Genomic DNA, 21,925 nt, shown 5'->3' with positions numbered 1-21,925 from the left:
AATATTGGTCCTAGAATAACTCAATAATGGACCAATATCATTTTCTACATAGATCATTTTTACTACATCTACATCTATATAGATCTTGTTCCAATATCCAACCAATATTAAAAAATGTAGACATCACAATATAGGTCCCTCAGTGCATGTTCTGATGGGACCCATATTAGCGAATTTTGAGCCTAACTGGGACCAATGTAAAATTGTTACTAGGGTTATAGCTAGTACAGTCTGAATGTTATTGGGAAAGCATTGTAGCCAGAGATTTATTTTTAAAAAAAATCATTTTTTATTTGGCCATTGGCTTGTTCTTTTATACGCCTGAGCAAGATGCCGGGTATTTTTATTTTCCTAAAGTGAGGTCTTCCAACAGCGCCTTAATATTCTGAGCATCAGAATGCTCAAAAATGATGAGTTTCTCTTTTAATTCAGTGAATGGTAATTTTGCTGAAACATTAAAAATTACATCACCAACAGAGGAAAGTATTTCAGAATTTAAAATATTTACTAGATAATTATATTTGGTAAGTTTGTCATTAATTTTGTTCATGGTGAATGCAGCATCTAGCTGTGTAAAAAATAGCTTAATACTATGCTTAGAAATAATAGGTATTTCACCATGTGATGCAGCCATATTAATAATAGTACTACATTTGCTTAATTAAAATAAATAAAGACATTAATCACAGTGTTAAAATGAAATTAAATTACGGCCAATATAAAAATCAGGCAACAATAAAATCAGTATCAGAGATTAAAAGTTGAAACATGTGGAGCATTTTCATACCCGAATACATTGTTATCGCAGCAATAGAGTAGATATTTTTAAATTTTTTTCTATTTAAAACAAAGAGCGGCAAAATGTAAAAATGTTCTCAAACATTTCCGAAAGTGCTTTTTGGAGAATTTCAATTAATAGTTCTTGAAAGGAAGCACTCGTATAAAAGAATATAATACCAATAAAATATCAGGGATCTGTCGAGGGCAAATTTACTACCATTTAGCGGCACCTTCACAAATTCAACTTTTGAAAAAACGGTAGTTTCATGAAATACTTTATAAAAAGCAAGCTCTAAGATTATACCCCTCTTAAAATTTTGTTTTTGTATCCCCATAAAAAACTATAAATCCCAGAGTTTTTTTAAAATGAAACAACGAGGTTCTCGCTTTATAAACTATACAGGAAGTCAAAATTGGAACATCATTCTAAACATTCGAACATTATCCTTAACATCATTCTAAATTTATTCTGACAGACCTTTATTTTTTATGAATTTTTTTTTTCTTTATGAAGCTTTTTTCTGTATGACCTAGTTGAAAATAATGAAAGTTCTCATAATGAAAATAATTTTTAGTTCTAGTTCTTCTAAATGCAAGTTTAAATTTAACAATGGCTTTTAAAATTTGGATACAATTTTAAGCTCAAAATTTTACAATAGCAAATTTATTTTCTAATATATTGGGAAAAATATATAGAAATTTACCCATCATAAATGATTTTTATTTGTAGTGACAATTTTTGAAAACAATTTCTTATTTTACCATATTTTGGTGTTAATTTTTAATGTAACTTTTCATTTTCACAAATTATGTCTAAATTTTCACAAAATAAGTACCTCTCAAAGAAACCTAGACAGACCCCTGAATATACAATTTATTCTACAGGCATTTATTATACACATTTAAGTAATCAGTCATACTACATCAAGATATTTATGCATTTATCTAGGTAACATTTTTCGTAAAAATAGCAAATTAATTAAAAGTTCCTAAATGTGTGTTGGGGACCAGTAATTGTCAAGAGTGATTGTTCTATCTAGTTCATGGATGAAAAATTTCTCTTTAACCTCTCTCTCCTCCTGCTTATCTGTAGATGGCACCATATAATTATTAAGAAGTCTTCTGTACAGAGTTTAGGACAGAATGGATTAATCCACAGTTTGAACCCCTTTGCCCGAAACTGTCTTAAAACAGTCCAAACAGTCCCTTTTATGTCACAATTTAAAAAGAATATTGTGAAAAATAAAAGGTTAATTCTTGAACCCGAAGCAAAATGAAGAAATGAAATGAAGTTTTTGTTTTATTAAAAAAGTTTATTAATATTATTAATATTGCATTATTTGTCCTGATGCAAAAACACAATTTATCAGTATTAAAAGTATATTTATTTATATTTAAAGGTATTCAATTTTGTTGTTCAATGAATTGTGGAGTTTCAAAACTTATATTTTCCTATTATATTATTTTATTTTTCTTTAATAAGTTAAAACAAATTGTATAAAAAAAAGTATCAAATATTTATTAATATATGTAATTATGTGTGCAATGGTTACACCTTTCAAAATTTTTACCTTTTACCAAAGTTCAAGGTTTTGGACACTTTAAGACAGTTTAAGACAATAAGACCCTCGTGTCCAGTACAAAACCAATTTAGGATGTCTGAAACCCCAACTGTATGTTGATTATATTTTCTATTTTAAGACTGGAAAGTGCTATAACATTTTTATACAGTTAGTGACTTATTTTTTTTTTCTCTTCTTATTTTTTTTTGTAACATTATTTTTGCTTACATTTTATTAATATCACGAGTTTTTTGCAGAATAAAAAGGCGTACGAGAAGTCGTTTAAAGAAGCCGAAAAAGCAAATGAAACCTTTGTGAAAATCGATGCAGACATTAATCTTTCGAGAGCTGATGTGGAAAAGGTAAATAATAATTTTTTCTTTTCTGAAATGCTTGTTATATTTTTTTAAATCTTTACCAGCATTATTGTTTACTTATACCAATTTTATGATGCTCTTAAAGATACGGTCCTGCCCAAATTGTTAGACACTCTATAAGATTCTATGTAAAATTAATTATCAGGTGATACTATACAGCTTTATTGTTTTTACAGACTGAAACCGGTTTATACTTGTTTACGTTCGTGTATCAATGGATTAACATTGTAATGCAATACGTTAAAAATAAATACAAATGGGAAGTATATAAAAATATCCCTTGAATAAAACCCCATTACTTGTGTGTTTAAATATAAAAGTATTGCATACAAACTCGTGCAAAACATGTCATTATTAAAACACTACAGTGCGTCTAATAATTTGGTCTAGTTATAATGATATCCCAATATAATACCTGATATAATAAGTATTCTATATTTATATAATATATTGTCTAATTTATCCAATCGTTGAATTTATATTATATGTTGTCTAGTTTTACAAATTGATACCCAAACGTTTTCCGCAAACCGGTTTCAGTCGCGTGAAAACAATAAAGCTGTATAGTATCACCTGTAAAGCTGTATAGTATAGTATGATGATTAAGCTTTTACATAAAATCTTATACTGTGTTTGATAATTTGGCCACAGACTGTTATTGTCATTAATTAATGACATGAAAGTGGGAATATTTTAAACAATTGAATATGTGTTGGTAAATATGAGATCAGCTTTGTGTATAGTAAGAGAAGGACACTTTTTTTCCCTATATAAAACTGCCTTATTTAATGCTGTTGCAAAAAAAAATAAAGACCTATTCTGTACTTACTACCAACCATAATATATTTATCAAACTTTTAATTAAAAAAATGTTTTTTTCCCATAACACTCTAATGCTATACAAAGTAACGTAAATTTAGTTGTGTAACTCCATAGTTTTATTTCCTTATTGCTAACTTTTCCATTGCAATTGGTTATAGAAAAATATTTGAATATGCATGCCTGCCAAGTCTGCTGTTTTTTAACAAAGACTCCTGTATTTTATGAGTGTCTCCTGTTTACCTGTATGTTCTCAAATTTCTCCGTATTTGTTGAAGAAATTAAAAAAATTATTTTCCGATCAAATATCTGCTGATGGCGAAAATACAACTCTTATATAGTGCTATTGCAGACAGATTCAACAGATAGTGCTATCGCCAGTACTGCAGTATGTTGAGTGTTAGTAGTTAAAGTAATTATAAATAACGGTTTAAGAAAATCTTCTTTAGATTAAGATTTATATACATATTTTTTACTTCACACTAAATATAAGTACATAAATTATTTCTAATTTTGAATTTCTCTTTTTGACTACATGTTATGCTATTACTCGTGTTTTATTACTTGTTGCCTAAAAAAATGTCAATTGTAAAATCTCCGTTATTTCTCCAATGTTGGCAGGTATGGATATGTTATTATTAATGCTGCTAATCAGGTATTAATGTGTTAGTATTTAAACTCAATTTAGCCATTATAACAAGCTTTAATGAAGCTGTACATTTAAGTTTTAAAACTGAATTAATTAATGTTTTTATAACTTAGATCTCTCTCTTCAATTTGTTCCTAGTATATACTATATTTATTTCACATCTTGTAACAATGTTTTGCAGGCTCGTACTCATGCTCAAATAAAGAATAGAATTTGTGAAGATTGCAAAACTGAGTATGCCAACCAATTACAAAAGACAAATGAGCTTCAGAGGGTTCACTTCACTGACCTGATGCCAAATATATTTCAAGTAATTTGTTTTCTCTATAATACATACTTTTTTCAAGTGTTTGAATTGTTTATTAATAGTCAATGAACAAACTTTGTGGAAATTGGTTTCAGTCAGTTATTTTAAAGTTTACATGTTTTTATTTTATTACTGTTGCTGAACAGCTGGGATTCGAACCTGGGTCATCTCATTGGAGGGCGAAAGCTCTATCCCTTGAGCCATCAAGTTTGACATGATGAAGCCCCCGTGGTAGAATTACAGCGACATTGTCACAGACTGTTACAGAGTTTTTGCTAGAAAGATTTTTAATTTGGGAAGGGAAAAATTTCAATTTTCCTTTCTGCATAATTTTTCGAAAAATGTTTTTTTCTTTTCTGCAGAATTTTTTTTCAAGGATGCCTTTCTTGCGCATCAGAGAGGAAAGGAATAATCATGATTTTTTTATTCTCATTTGAGATTTTAAAGAAAAAATCAGTAATGCTGTCTTCAGCTGGAACTTTAAATTAATAATATAAAATAATAATTCTAGAAATCTCGAAAGTTTAAAAGATAGTTCAGTCTAGAAATAATGTTCTTTCTTTCATTGTTTTTCTTCTTTAAAGAACACCATACTTTACATGCTCGTATTTGAGTATCTCTTTTTTAAAGACTCCTATTCGAGTGATTCGTGATCTTTATTCCTGGAGTTCTGAGCAAATTCTTTGATTTTTAATTTATTACCGTTCAATTTATTTACGAATTTTAATTTGTGTAATGATTTACAAAATTCGAAATTGCATTTTTCCTCCTATAAAATGCTACAATATCACTTATAATATTAAATTAAAAAAAATATTACTTTTACTATTACATTTTTATTCTATGATTTCTTCTGTAAACACAACGTTTCTGTTACTTTAAATTAGTAATTGTTATAATTAAAAGTATCTTTAATCAAAACATTAGTGCTAGGGCAGTTTGTCGTAGAAAGCCCGAAAAAATTCTGCCTCAGGGGTTGTAGCTAATTCAATACTACTCAGAAGACTTTATAATCATGAAATACGCATTTGAGGTATAGCCATTTTAATTTGCATTTTATCGAGCAGAGCTTACTTCACATACTTACATAATTTACTAAAAATTCTTCCTAAAATATAGTTAGTAGGAAATAGTACAAATTGTGTAATCTTATAAAATAGTACATTTAAAAGATTTTTATTATTTATATTAAAATGTTTCTGTTTTTAAAGCAGGACTATGTTTGCACCAATATGATAATTATTGCATTGTATATATTTAAAATTATCTGTGGTCACATAAGATTAAAGCAAACTATATCTTGAATGCAGCCCATTTTTCACTTCCTTGTACTGAACGTTTTTCGATTGGCTTTAATGGAATGTAAAAAATTTCCAGATTAATCAACGAAAACGTTTATGCGAGATTCTTTTTAACCTGTTTTCATATAAATAATAAAGTCAACACTCAATATAATAATCCCACTTGCTTAAGCAAAAACGGAAGTTATAATGTGAGGTTGCTATATTGTGGCAGCACAAAACTATACTAAATATTTTCTAATAATTCATAAATACTTGACTATTTTGAGAAAAAATATGCTATACATTAAAAAGTGTTATAAATATCATTTAGTTTGCAGGAAGATTTTTTTATGCCTTTTTTAAGGTTTTTCTAAAAATTCTATGCAAATCATTCTACATTTTAGATTATGAAATAAATTATTTTTAGAACGATGAAATGTATGTTAATTTTCAGCAACTTCAAGACATGGAAGAGAGGAGGATAGCGTGTGTACAGAATGTCACGAAGAGAACAGCAGATGTTCATAAGCAGGTCATTCCACTCGTCATTAAGTGCTTGGATGGCATAATTAGTGCGGCAGAGTCCATCAATCCCAGAGAGGTAATTTAATGACAACCAATCATTTTTGTCCTATTTACTCGATATATTTACTCTGACATAGTAAAGGGTATCACAAAGAAGGCTTGATTCGTGTTTGACAGACAAATGTGCTGAAATAAATACAGTGAACTCTCGCTATTACGATATCCAATATCAAAATAACTCCCTTTATTATGCTGACAAACTAGCATATGAATCAATGTCATTCTTCTCTCAATATTATGATATTCTCTGAAGCAAAAAACCCTGTAAAACGATTTTTTTTCTCCTCCAAATTTCAACCTTATTTTCTCCATTTATTATTGGTTTTAAAATAATGTAAAAAAATCTTATTTTATCATCTTTTGCCATTTCCCCCCATCTTTTCTGACAAGTGAAGACTCATTGCCAGGGCTGCCATTGGAGACTAAAATGACTATTTTAAAGCAGTAGCAACTATGGCGACTATTTTAGTAGAAATATGAGTAAAAACAACTAATTTGCAATGATTTGCCTGAAATCGGAGACTTTTTTTAAGCCAAAACGACTAAAATGAAGAATAGCTTCATGAGTTTCCCCCTTCCCCCACTTTTTTTTGCCGCGCTTTGGTTTTATCCTAACTTTATTATTTCTCACTGTTTGATGTCAAAAGCATATTTAACCAATCAGACTGATGGAATTGGAATTCGCACTGCGTGAATGCTCCTCCTGCTTCAGAAACTAATGTAATATCACTGAGGATTAAGTTTTTTCCCCTCTTTTAATTTGAACGAAGTAGCAAAATTAGAGAAATTGTCTTTAATTACACAAAATGTGTTGTAAATTTTTTTAGAACTATTTAGAATAGAAAAAAAGGTACATGGTGATATTTGTTTTGTCGAGTAGTGATCGTAATTTTTTTGATAAGCATTAAAATTTGGAAATGTGTCAGTTATGAAAAATAAACAAAATAAAGCGGAATTAAATTGCAATATTTATTATTATTTTTTTTTAATGTCTAAACTAAGCAAATTAGAACCGAGAAAGGAAATTCAAGTTTCAAACTAAACTGTTCTGTAACAGATAAAACTCCCTGTTTTTATGCGTAGTGTGAAAGAATATACTGTTGGCAAATCCACAAATAAATGTACATTTTTTTATAAAATATGATTATCTAACTGCATGTTATTTGAATTTTATGCTATTACAGCACAAATAATTAAAATTATGTTAGAGGAGGATATGATGTTAGCAACTATTTTATATGTCTTGGAGACTATTTAGGAGACTTTTTTTCATGTATGATGCAACTAAAGCAACTATTTTTCTTGTTTTCATCCAGTGGCAGCCCTGCATTGCTGACCACCCCAAGAGCTTCCATTCTTCGAATTGCTTCCCTTATCTCTTAAGAAGTCACAGATGTACCATTCCTATCTGATTTCATTTCATTCATGTTAAAAGCTGATAGTGAGTCACAAATGACCACAAGCATCACATTAACAACTGAAAGAGAGTGTTTTCTGTAGAGGGTGGGTGGAGCATCATTCACAAACAGAAAACATTTTCATCCTTTGGATTCAATGCGTACTTTGTTAGTTGACTTGACAGTCAAAAAAAAAAAAAAAATCAGATTATTTCCAAGAAAAACGGTTTTCAGGTATATTTACAAAATTTCCTGTCATGGCATACGCAATAAAATGCTTCTATGTGCCCTCTTAATTAAATTTTATTAAACTATCATAAAATTCTGTTCATAAACAGTTTGATAGACTAGAAAATATCAAAACTGTGGCAACTGTCTTAATGTGGAACTGACACCATATCATGTTTTTAACTGCCCTGCAGTCGCTGCAGGCCTTCACCTTTTAAACTACCCCACAGAAGAGGATTTGTATTCTTTTAATGCCATAGAAATAACAAAAACTATTCAAGCACACCATGAAATATGATTCTATAGAGGATACGACACCAACCAACCAACCAACCAACCAAATTCTGTTCAGTTGAGTACCTATCTGGAATCAATACTAAGGAAAAGTTTGGTATGAAAATGTCAAGTTTGTTAAAAGTTTGGCTTATCACTCTATAAACTGAAGACTTATAACTAAATTAGTTACACAAAAATAACCTTTAGAGACAAATTCACCTCTTTTAAGTATGTTATGTACTTCCTGTACCCTTAAATCTACTGTTCTTAAGTCGAAATACATTTAAACTTTATTTTGCTCGAGTTTTTGCTGTGCACGTTTTTTTTATTTAAATTTATAAAATGCATTTTTAAAAGCTTTTTTTTTTTTGCATTTGGTTAAACTTATTAGGTATATAGTTATACGACTGTTATTTTATTTTTCAGGATTCTTATTTAGTAATAGAAAAATTCAAATCTGGGTATGAACCACCCGAAGACATACCTTTCGAAGATTTAAGTAATCTTAAGAATGGCGACCTTGGAAGTGCTTACTCTTCGTCCAGAAAAGACTCCTTAACGGTCAAGGGAACCTTGTCTAGTGGTAAAACTAAAAAGAGGGGCAAATTATTAAACATGTTCACAAACTCAAAGGTAAGATTCTGATCTGAATTCTTTGCACAATAACATAATACTACTTAAAGAATTATAGTGAATGGCTGTAATTAATAGCGTGGTACGTAGCATTTTTAAGAAGTGCTTAAAGGTGCTTATTTTCGATTTTGTTATTTAAAAGCCCTTAAAGGTGCTTTTTTCATGTGGTGTTTTTAAAAAGTGCTTACTTTTCTTCTTTTCGAAGATGAATTTAACTAATTCATAAGTTTAACTAAACTACCTTAAAAGTCTTTTCAGTTGTAGAGACCTATCTGAAATCAATAATAAGGAAAAGTTTGGAATGAAAATGTCAAGTTTGTCAAAAGTTTGACTTCTATGAACTGAAGTCTATGAACTGAAACCGTTTAACTTAATTAGCTACACAAAGACAGGGTAGCCACCCACCTGGAAAAGCTTGAAAACCTGGAATTATCAGGGAATTTTTTATACTGGAAAAGTCAGGGAAATTAAGATAAAAAAACTTGGAAAAATCAGGGAATTTTAAAGAAAAGCTGGAATTTTTTTTGTAGATTTTCTTAATTTAAATTATTTTATGATCCGTATTTCCCACTTTTTTTAATGGAAATTTATTGCATAACAGTTGAAATATCAACTTAGCAATATTTTGCATGCATCAAAATTTACTCCATTATAACCCTGTTAAACTAAAATGCCACATAAAACCCATGATTGCTAAATGAATGGGGAAACCCTTTTGGAAAGTATGCAGTTTAGGAAAGCTGAAGATTGTGGTGGAGGTTGAAGAAAGAGTTAAGATATTTGCTTCTGTTTTTATAAGTAGCATTTATTTCACTTCTAATCCGTGGGTTGAATCCATTTATCGTTCAAGTTTGTTTCGATGCTTTAAGTGTTTTTCTTTCTTTTGACTAAATGATTAAAAATGTTTTAGTATTTTTAATTTCGTAAAATTCTCCACAAATAAGTGGGTCATAATTTAATAGATTTTATGTTACACTCTTTCTAAAAGCTTTTGTACTCCTATCCAATTAAATCGGGGAATTATTTTTCTCAGCAAAGCCAATCAATCACATATTTTCTTACAATCTCTAACAGCAATGTTTGTCAACAAATCATTAAAATTTTTGCATTGATGCTAATTTTCTCAATTTCATTTTAACCTTTTATAACATATTTTAATTAAAAAAGGTTCTTTTGAGGACCAACTATATGTTAACATTATTATGTTAACATTTGTTGGTAAATATTTGATTTTTGATTCGAAATTCAAATTTTTGATTTAAAATTTGATTTACAATGTCGAATTCAAAATTTGACATTGTGTAATAATAACAATGTCGAAAGTTCGTTAATGTTACTCTTTTTCCAGAGATGATATTTCCGAAACTGTTTCTCCTTTTACCTTAAGAAGCTGGTAAAAATTAGGGAATGTATGGGAAACATGTTAAATGTTGTGTAAACGTAGGATAAAAGGGATATAATGTAGGATTTATAAAAAAAAAATTAAGCATGTATATAAATATGTAATACTAATATGTTAAGGTGCATAGACTGTCCCATAATACTGCGTATGCATCTGCCTAAAATTGTAAATTAAATTCGATTTTACTCCCCCTGGGGAAAATCATCCTTGAAAGGAGTTGGCAGGTATGGATATAAATTTTTTTGTTCATATGTGTTTGTTAGAAAGAAACAGTTTTTTTGTTGTTTGTTCTGCACTGTGCAGGTTTCTAGTTGCATTGTCTTAATTAAGAGAATATTTTTTTGCTATTTCTCTGTTTATTTTTTATTCTACTTGACAGTTTTTTTTCTAGCTATTAGTTAGTTTTTATTTATTTATGCACCAATAATATAGCTAAGTTTTGATTAATTTTCAAAAATGACTAAACTTATTTATATATAAAAAAATAATATCTATTAATGATTTTTTTTAAAAGGAAAATACTACTATCCGGCCACCTAATATTTGGTATTCAGACAATTTTATTGGCCGACTATTCGGTATTTGGCAATTATGCCAAATCACTATTCATTACATCCCTAATGAAAATATATTAAACAATACTTGTCAAAGGTTTTTTTCAGTCTCTCTGTATTTGCCATTTAGTGTACTTAGTGCAAAAACTATTGAAAGTAACACATTAAACTTTTTTATTCAATAAAAACAATATATTCTACATGCTAAGCATATTATTTCCACCACATCCATCTTAATTTTTTTTAAATTAATGATGTAACAAAATGTGAAAAATAAAAAAAAATAAAAAACAAAATCTTGCTAAGTTGTTAAAATAAATATATTTTAATTATTTTTTCAATGATATATTAAAAGAAAATATCACTTAAAATAAAATACTTAACAATATTGGTATTTTTGTTGTATCCATCCTATAACTTAATGAGAAAAAAAAACATGTTAACCTGGAAATTTTAAGATTTTTACCTGGAAAAATCAGGGAAATTTAAAACCTGATTTGAGTGGCCGCACTGAAAAATAGCGTTCATATTTTTCATGTATGTTATGTACTCCATTTCATTTTGTATGTTATGGACTTTTTTCATTGGGTGTTTTCAAAAAGTGCTTATTTTTTTCATTTTGAAAATGAGAATTTTTCTTTACCATGTCGATTTTCGCCACGTGTTATCAAAAAGCATGCTTTTCACATTGTTTTATTCAACATTTTCAAAATGTATGCAACCCCAATCCATTTCGGATCCAAATCGTGTAAAAACTCCAATAATTTTTCATGTTTGATGAAATACTTGCGAGTCCGTATGTGCATCTACTGAGTTGGGTTCAGTGAGATCATTTCACTCTCATGTGCAAATCTGCTGCATTTTGCAAGATATTCTCAATTTCAGACTTCATTTTTCACCCTCTGTTATCGAACAGAAGAATCTCTTGATCATTTTATAATGACTAATGTTATCAAGAGAAGAGTTCTTTGTCTGAAACTAGTTATTTTATTATGATCATGTAAAGTGTTTGAAAATTATTTTGCGTGTTGTTAGTGTATTTGTGCTTAAAAAGTACTTAAAAGGTGCTTATTTTTTGTTGGCATTATAGTGACTATTTTTTATGTTCCTGCTGAACAGATTGGTACCATTTTCCATTAATTTTGCTTTTCAGTACATCGCTTATTTTTTAGTACATATTAAAAAAATTAATTAAGCATAATTGGTGTCAATAATAGCATAGGGATTTTTTCCGGTTTAGTACTATATCTCTATTAATTTTTCTTTTCAGTATATTACTTTTTTTATAATTTCAAACAAGTTATTTAGTTTTAGGTTATTTAGTTTTATAAAATTATACATTTTAAAAGCATAATCGAATAAAAAATGCATAAAAGCATGGTTTAATACTGCTTAAGAAATATTAATTATAGTTCACCTGTGCTACTGTGCTCACGTTGATCAATCAGTTAATCCAACGTTACGAATAAAAAATAATTAAATATCTAAGAACATGCTATGAACTACTTTTTTGAGTAATGAGAGCTATAAGCAAGCAAACATCACTGACACTATCTTCAAAATCGCCTGCAGTTTTATTTATATCAATGGCATTAGCTCTAAACCAATGAAAAAACTCTAAATGTCTCTTCTAATAGATCTAATTGAAATTTTGGAATGATTATTTCGACTACAGTTGCTACTTTTACCCACTGTCCAAATTTCAGGATGATATAACAAACAGTTCTGTAGTCATAAGCGAGAGAAACGCACATAGACAGATTGACAAACTCTTCATTTTATTTTTCTAGAATAGGGGTGCACAACCTGCGGCTTGCGAGTCACTTGCCGCCCGCCATCAATGTGTAGCCCATGGCAGCAGTTTAAAAGAAATTTTTAAAAAAAGAACTAAAATTTTTTTCTTGAAAAATTTAAAGATTCGGAAATTTGAAATTAAAATATTTTGACACACCCAATCTTAATGAATGTAGTTTTTTGATAGTTTTTGTTCATAATTTTAATTTTAATCATTTTTAACCCTATAAACTTTCTTTTTATCAGTTTTTAACTTCCATTTGTTTTAATAACTAGAATATATATTTTTTTAAAATTTAATTCTATGAAAAAATTTTTAATGTTAAAATTTATGTTTAAATGGACTTATGTATTATGTAACATGATTAAAAAAAACATGAATCTTCTCATAGTTTAATTATTTTAATTTGTCTAATTTTTTTTTAATAAACTGATTCTGATTCTGTTTTTTCCCCTATGTAATCAGTTTTGCAATTTCTAATTTTAAACATTTAAAAGTATATTTAATTTTATGCAAAGATATTACAAGGTTAACTGAAAGAACAATACTGTTTATATTACAATTGCTGTCAATACTTTGTCATGCCGCCCTTCATTGGTCAATCTGCTGTGTCAAAAAAGTTGTGCTCTCCTATGAAAGATAATGTCTGAAAGGTCGACCTATATTCAAAAATAAAAATATACCCTAAGCTTTCTAAAAAATATTCTAAAATGGTGTTTAGCTGTTTTCTGTTTGTTTTTCCATAGTTCAATGTAAAATGTTCTCTTGGTATTAACAAATTTTCTCTCTTTCATATATCTTTTTGAACTAATAACCTGTGGAACCTGATCTTTGTAAACTTGGTGTAAGTATTTATGAAATGTCTCTATGCTTGTCTCTCTCTCTCTCTTTTTAATAAAATTCTATCTTGAACTAATAGTTAAATTTTTTTCTACATTTTTCTACTCTATTCAAAATACCAGTATGGTTTTAATATTTTAAATCGTTATGTAGTAATAATTACAAAGCTTAGTGGTTGAATGTATCAAAATGACATTTTGCTTAACTTGAGGTAGTTATCCTAGGCAAAAAAACTTCGCTTTACATATGAATGACGCAGAACAATTTAAGAGAAAAAAATCCCAAATAAGATATATAAAATCCCACGCCACCATGTGCCTGTTTTTTTAAACTAATTGTTTTCTATTCATTTCAGCAAAATGACTTCATTTTTAACACTCCTTTATATTCTGTATTATTTATCATTATATTTTTTGAATTTATCACACAGACTATTAAAAATAGGTTTTTAAAAGTAGTTTTGTGTAGTTTGTATGTTGGTATATAATTATCGACACTGTCAACCTTCATCTATGAAAAGCTACCCCAACATAGAATCAAGTTAACATGTCTTATATACTAGCGAATTGGAATTGTATTTTTGTCGTGTCAGACACACTACAGTTTTTTTCCCATCCCTGGTGAATCAATTTTTTTTTTATCAGTACTGTTTAAAGTAAGTTATGTACTGTATAAAGTTATAAAGTAAGTAAGTAATAGGTAGTGAATTAATAAACAATTATTGAAACAACAAAATTAGTTTAATAGTTTATCTACACATAAAAGATTTTTTTAATTAAAAATTTGTATGGTGTTCATAATTTGACTTGTTATTTATTTAATTATTTTAAGAATGTTGTTGATGAAATAAAGGAAGACAGTTTCAGTGATCTTCCTCCTCAGCAAAGAAAAAAGAAGTTGCAACAAAGACTAGATGAAATTAACTCCAAAATTCAACAAGAAACGTCTGCTAGGTTTGTAAACTTTTCTATGATAATTAAGTAAAATAGCATTTAACACTAAATATACCAACACTTAATATATACAGTACAGAACCCGTTATCCGGAAATCAGCAAACCGGAAAACCAAAAAACCGGAGCGAAATTCGATAAATTTTCCCGCCATTTTCAAAAAAACTTTTTTTTCCCTTATAAGATTTTAGGATTTTTCTTTCTTTTTTTAAAGATGTTTACCTTACCGTCATTTTGGAAATAATCATTAGTGTATTACTCCATCGATTTTTCTTCTTTTTAAGATTATTTCCAAAAATTTTTTTATTTATTTGGGTTTAACAATAAAAAAAACGGCTTGTTGCAGCGATTCAGAAAACCGGAAAAATCAGTTATCCGGAATAGCGATGGTCCCGATCGTTCCGGATAATCGGTTCCCTACTGTACCTATTTATACCATAGCCGGTCAAGTGACCGGGCTTTGTTTCGTTATTGAATGTATGAATCTGGATGTTAGGAAGGAAATAAACTGAAAAAACTTAATTGTAATTAAACAAAATTGTATATTGCCCATTTTTATCAATTACAAACACAAAGAATAAGAATTTTTAATTCATTGCTTAACGCATTTTTTACATATACCATTGTGCATTTTCCGCAAACATATTTCTTCTAATTATTATTCCTTCTATAAATCTTATAATTCTTATAAATATATGAATATATAAGAATTATAATTATTCTTATAATTAATGTTATTTCTTCTAAAAACTTGTGCTATCTTGATAGTTTCAAAATTTTTCTGGGAAAAAACTAACAATTAGTTAGAAATGAAGTAAATTCTATCAAAATAAAATATAAGCTACTTACAAAACATTTAGTTTCTGTCACTTTTTCTTACACAAAAATGCCGATTCCAAATTTTAGGTACTCTCTTGAAGTTTAAATTCACAGTTTGAACTAACTACTCAAAATTTTTTGCAGAAATGTGCAACTAATCGAATGCAATACGTGGAACACGCATTACATCGTAATTTCTGATTTGATAACCTTATAAAGCAATAAATAGTTCTTCTGGTTATATGACCGGTTGTGATAGAAATCGGTATACGGCAAGTATAATTCAAAACAAACGAAATACACAAAAAATAATAACTATAATAGAATATTATCTGTATATAATTGTTAGAAGAAGTCATGAAGTGAAATGTGCAAAAACAATACGATGTTAAGCGCTTTTTCGATGCAAAAGTTCTTAAACGGTCATTTGACTGGTTATGGTATGTTTAGTGTTAAAACCTCAAAACCATTAAGCTTATTATTAGAGTCCTTGAATGTGCGTACTGGTTGCGCAAAAAGTGAAGATATGGTCTAGTACAGTGATTCTCAACCACAGTGTGTTCCACCAAATTCTTAAAATGTTCCGCCAAATATTAGAAATGATACAATAAAAATTATAATACTTTTTTTATTACGAGTGAAGTTTAAATTAAAGAAAAGTGTATATATATAAAATATTATATATATATAGAAATTTTTATAATTTTCCCACTCTTTAACCGTGTGAACATCTTTGTCGGCGATTGTCTCTGAATATCTTAAAATAAGAAGGAAGTGTTTAAATTGTCTGACAATTTTAAAAAATTATGAAATAAGTAGGAAATTTAATGATTATTTAAATTATTAATTAACAAAAGAAAGCAAGCTAAATATTAACTTTCAAACTTAAATAAAAGCTAATCATTAAAGTAAACTATGCAATTAAAAGTTATAAAAACAAATTAACAAAAGATAACTGACAAAAAAATAAGCTAACAATTAATCATCAGCAAAAAAACTAGTTGACAAGAAATCACAAAAAAATAACAGTTAATGTAGAAAACAAGCTAACAATAACTAGCAAAATAACTAAATAACTATTACTAACTAATAAAAAATTAGTCTAAAGAAATAATTAATCTCTTAATAAACGTGCTTTTGTAGTACATATTATTTTATTTCACATTCGAAATTATTTTCACAAACTATTTATCACAATGTATTATAGGTAAGTAAACAGCTTTTAAACTAATTTTTTTCATTGTGTGTCGTCAAATTTTGAAATCGTTAAAAGTGTTCCGCCCCCCAAAAAAGGTTGAGAATCACTGGTCTAGTATCTTGAGAAAAAAGTGTCAGAATGAAAATCTAAAAATGCACAAGTGAAATATTTTCAAGCGAGGCACTAAATATTATCATATTCTTATCACTGCCCTACCTCCTGAGACTAGGGTGACCCGTGGGCGTGGGGGACATAACCTAAAGTCATTCTTAGATAGTTTTTTTTTCAAAATATCATAAGAGCACAGAGTTTTTTCTGCTGTTCTACAGCAAAACTTATAGCTATGAAACCAGTGCTGGTTTTGTTTATGAATTAACAATTCTTAGTTTTTTTCCAACTGAGTTTCATTCAATTGCAAAAGAAGAAATTTAATTAAACATCTAATTATGTAAAAATACTTATGTAATAAAGCAAAATATTACGTAAAGGGAGTCTACGTCCTCTTTTTGCTTTGTTTACTAGCTTTCATGATTCCTTTCATATAACTAGGTATGAAATATATTGCGTTTTTTGATCATTAATTTTGTTTAATTTTAATTGATGTGGTGATTTTAATAAATTTTTAGTTCACTATAATTTGACTTAAATTAAATCAATTAACTTATGTATTTGCTAGTTTCTTTTTGTCTTGGTTTGATATTTATAAGTTCATCTGGTATTTATCATCAATAAATATGTTTTTTAAAAAAAAATTAATTTTATGGTTTTTAACATCGTAATATTCAACCTAAATGTATTATTTGTTTAATTGTATCTGAGATTATTTTAAGCATTTGGCTATTCCTTTTCATGTTCAGTTTGTTTTTGGTACTACATGTCTTCGTGCCTGTTTTTGTAAGTAATTTGAAAATAAACCTTTGAAAATAAAGGGTGTCCCAAAATTAATGCAAGATTTGAATTTGCCACCATTTTTGCAATAAATTGTTGGCATCCTTGAAAAAAGAACAATTTGACAGCTGAGAGTTTAAGTTTAGTAAAAATGGAGCGTTCAAGACAGTGCCACATTCCATACAGCCAGGGAAACAGTTCAGTTACTGCATGAGACATTTTCTGATCGTGTACTCTCGCCTTTCGGTGATCAGAATTGGCCCCCTAGATCGTTTGATTTCACACCCTTTAATATTTTCTTATGGGGTTAAATGAAGTCAGAGGTCCTTGTCAACAAGCCCACAACCACCCGTGCATTTCAAGAGGAAATGAAATGCTGCATCAACAAAATTCAGCCACAATAATGCAGGAAGGTCATGAAAAATTTTGTCAAAAGAGTCCATACCAAGAGAGTCCTAGCCAAATTATTGGACGCACTATAAGATTCTATGCAAAATCTTGATCAGGTGATACTGTACTGCTTTACGCTGCTGAAACCGCTTTGTACTTGTTTATGTCCGAGTATAAATTGGATAATTTAGACTATATATTATATAAATATAGAATATTTATTATATTAAGTATTATATTAGTATATTATAATTATATTAGTATATATAATTCTCTTACGTGGCTCCCAAATTTTGGCTGTATTTCTTTTCTGCCGGTGGCAACGTTTGCTTTGTTTTGAAAACACCAAAGCATTCTGCCTTTTAATGATGTGTTTCTGATCTAATATATATAATTCTCTTACGTGGCTCCCAAATTTTGGCTGAAGTACTTTGTACAACTAAATAAGATTCTTTTCACAACAGTTAAATATTTACTTTATTTTCTTCATTCATAGAGAAAACAGTCGGCAAAGAATTCTGTTGGGTTAAAAAGCATTTTGCTAAAAAAATAACGAATTCTAAAAGAAATAAAAATAAACAACTTAAGAAATAAAAATGCTGTTGCCAGCCATAGAATTTTTTGAAAGTTAACTTAGCAACATAAATCAAAATGACATAGAAGTGCAACTAGATCAAAATTATGATACCTGAGCGCTTGACGTAACAAATCCTTCAATTCTAAAAGTGTTGTATCGCCAAATGCCCAAATTAGCAATTGTGTTCTTAAAGAAATTCTATAAAAAGCTTTAAATAAACAACCTACTTCTACAACTGCTTCTTGAAGAACTTGGCTCATTGATTAAAAATATTGTTTTAATTTTACAGTACTAACTTTACTTATTGCTTACCGACTTTCATTATTGCTATGACCCTCTTTCATTACATTTTACAACTTCATGCTAAATTTGAGGACTTTAAGTTGTTTTGTGGTTGAATACTGACATTTAGAAATGTGTACATAAAAGAAATAATATTTAGAGGTTAAGAGTTGCCTCAAAAAAATTTGAATTGTTGACATTGAACTTAACAATGGAAACAATCGTTTTTGTGAAAAATTGAATTGTATTGTTGACATCAAAACTAAAAATATTGTGTTTTAACTTAACAATACTACCTTAATTTATACTTAAGAATTGCCTCTGAGAAATTTGAATTGTTAGCAATGACTTAAACAAAAAGTTTTATTTTAACTGACAAATACTATATTATAATTTTAACTTTTTCTATGACTATACTCATTTTCTTACTCTTTTCTTTGTTTTTTATACATTTTATTTTTTTGTGATAAAATAAAAAACTTATAGTTGTTCTGCTTCTGAACACTGATGAAAACACAAAATGGTGGGAAAGACTTTAAAACAAAACTTACAACAGTTACTTTTCTCAACAACTGAAATTTAGAATAGTGTGATTAAGAAAAATATGAGAACTGTTTGCAATTTCAAATTAACTAGGAGGCTTCGCCCCCTGCTCGCTGGCGCTCGCCAAGTTATAGTTATATAGATAGAAGTTTTTTTATTTAAAACTTTTTATAGAATTTCTTTAAAAACACAATTGTTAATCTGGGCATTTGGCGATACAACACTTATAGAATTGAAGGATTTGTTACGTCAAGCGCTCAGGTATTATAATTTTGATCTAGTTGCGCTTCTATGTCATTTTGATTTATGTTGCTAAGTTAACTTTCAAAAAATTCTATGGCTGGCAACAGCATTTTTATTTTTTAAGTTGTTTATTTTTATTTCTTTTAGAATTTGTTATTTTTTTAGCGAAATGTTTTTTAACCTGACAGATTTCTTTGCCGACTGTTCTCTGTATATATGAAGAAAATAAAGTAAATATGTAAGTGTTGTGAAAAGAATCTTATTTAGTTGTACAAAGTACTTCTTTAAAAATGAAAACTGTTGCCACCAGCGGAAAAGAAATACAGCCAAAATTTGGGAGCCACGTAAGAGAATTATATATATTAGATATTGAAATGTACAGGTTTAGAATTTTCTACAGTGAAAAGTTTTTGGAACTTCAGTATTCAAAAAAGTATACAAAAACTAGACGTTAAGAACGTATCCAATGAGCGAGCAAAGCGAGCATTGGATTGCGAAGCAATCCAAAATGAACTGTGAAAGCAGTTCCGGGGGTTGGTGAGCACCAGCGAGCAGGGGGCAAAGCCTCCTAGTAATACGAAATTATTACACGCACTGTAGTGTTTTAATGATTTCCCCCTCCTACGTAGGTCCTTGAAAAATTTGGTTTTAGGTCCTTGTAAGTTATTGAAAAGTCCTTGAATTTTTTCTCAAAATTGAGTGGGAACCCTGTGAAATTTGTTAAAATTTTAAGTTAGCATTATTCAAGTAGAGTATTACTAATTTTATGCTAATGACAGCCAACAAAAAGTTTCTTCTGTGCCACTACACAAGTGTTATAAATTTATATATTGTCAATGTGTTTTTTTTTTTTTTTTTTTGAATCTTCATTTTGATTGTTTCTTTCAGGGAAGGATTGATGAAGATGAAAGGTGTTTATGAACAAAATCCATCGATGGGTGATCCTGCATCAGTTGAAGGACAGTTGGCAGATAACAACATGAAATTGGAAAAACTTCAACAGGAATTTCAAAAATATCAGGTTTTTTTTATGTTTTTTTTTTAAAACCTTGACTTAACTTGAACAAAGTGTTGAGTGGAAGCATTCAGTTAAATGAGTACAGCATATTACAGTTAATCCACTGTTATAAGAAATTTCCAAGTCACTTTCAAAATCCTAACTTTAAAATAGTATGTTTCGTACAAATCAAAAATTACTAGAATTTTGCTATTACGCCGAAATTTTTATGATGAAAATACATTTTCCTGCTATTTAAGTGAGCAGTAGTACGCGAAAAAGATTTAAATTAAAGAATTTTTTATTTATTTCTGGTATTAATGATGAAAAGGGAAAAAGAAAATACATTCGAACCTCACTGTGGTGACGGTGATCGTTTTAAATTAATTAGTGGATTCGTACAAGTAGCATTATTTACTTTTGGCCGTTACATATACATTTTAATTTGGATGTAATATAATGATAATTATTTCAGAGAAATGAATAAAATCGTATAAGAAGAATTTATTTATTAAGTATTAAAGATGACCATAATTCAAAATATAAAAATTAAGAAAAACCCCTCAAGAAAAATCACTCTTCATATTGAGAATTTCTATTAAGATTGATATTCAACGGTTGTGCTCAGGAGGCCCACCCAGTCTCCAAAAATTGGATATTGAAAGTGAATGAACTGCTCCCAGCGGACAGTTGGAGCGTGGAAAGAGATGTACGGTTGGTGATTTATTGAAAGATTACTTTGCCAAAAATGAAGCCAACCCCCATAATCAATATAAGATTGATTGCGAATCACCAACAATACTGTGATAATTAGTTTAACCATGCAATTGAAACATATTTGTCGTTAGAATTAAAGAATAAAGAGTTCTAAATAGATTTTTCTTTTCAATTTAGTGAATTAATGGACTTACATTAGTATTGAAATAAAAAGTTAGCCACTACATTGCAAAGAATAAAATATTTTAAATTCGCTTTTTATAAATTGTAATAAAAATTAAATAATTGATTTTTTTTAATTAAAGTTGGATTAAGAATGATTTAAAAAAAATAAGGTAAAGTAATTAAAGAAATTTTAAAAGCTAGGAAATATTCAATGCCCATTTTGGCATCACACTCATCACTTAACATTATATATCGCTTTTCATGAAATAATCAATGATAAAATGATTGAATAATAAAATGATTGATAATGATGATTGAATTGACAATGATTCAATAATAAAATGAATTATTATTGATTTTATTATTGATTATCACATTCATTTTAAATATCGTGATATATTTCACGCAATGTGGAAAATTCAAATCGTGCATGCGAGTATTTACTTTTTAAGGCGATAATTCTATTGAATTTTTGACAGTTATTGCTATTGATTTCTGTGTAGTTTTTAAATCTAAAATTTTTTATACGATATTATTTATTACAAGAACAAACCTAATCTCCAAACAAAACAAGCATCTGTTTCGCTCAATTTCATTGTTAATATTTTTTTTTTCTCGCAATTACTACTACAGATTTCATGATTTTTAACTATTTTTTTATTGTTTAC

At 28.6% G+C, this 21,925-nt stretch overlaps 1 protein-coding gene across 4 annotated transcripts in view; it reads left to right on the top strand.

Annotated features, from left to right (window-relative positions):
* The window catches only part of Cip4 (formin-binding protein 1-like Cip4), a 78,671-nt gene that overhangs the window by 41,375 nt on the left and 15,371 nt on the right, over positions 1 to 21,925 (top strand). For 3 of the 4 annotated variants that reach the window (XM_087158682.1, XM_087158684.1, XM_087158683.1), the window contains exons 6-11: positions 2,600 to 2,704; positions 4,369 to 4,497; positions 6,232 to 6,378; positions 8,690 to 8,896; positions 14,319 to 14,440; positions 20,267 to 20,399. In XM_087158682.1, the coding sequence (XP_087014808.1) occupies positions 2,600 to 2,704; positions 4,369 to 4,497; positions 6,232 to 6,378; positions 8,690 to 8,896; positions 14,319 to 14,440; positions 20,267 to 20,399 (843 nt within the window). The remainder of the gene's footprint in view (positions 1 to 2,599; positions 2,705 to 4,368; positions 4,498 to 6,231; positions 6,379 to 8,689; positions 8,897 to 14,318; positions 14,441 to 20,266; positions 20,400 to 21,925) is intronic. The other variant, XM_087158685.1, reaches the window with a different exon arrangement.

The sequence above is a fragment of the Parasteatoda tepidariorum genome, chromosome 3 (assembly GCF_982258835.1).
Source record: "Parasteatoda tepidariorum strain Cologne lab strain chromosome 3, Ptep-v5.0, whole genome shotgun sequence".
Taxonomy (NCBI): Eukaryota; Metazoa; Arthropoda; class Arachnida; order Araneae; family Theridiidae; genus Parasteatoda; species Parasteatoda tepidariorum.
This window is presented reverse-complemented; position numbering and strand designations above follow the sequence as displayed.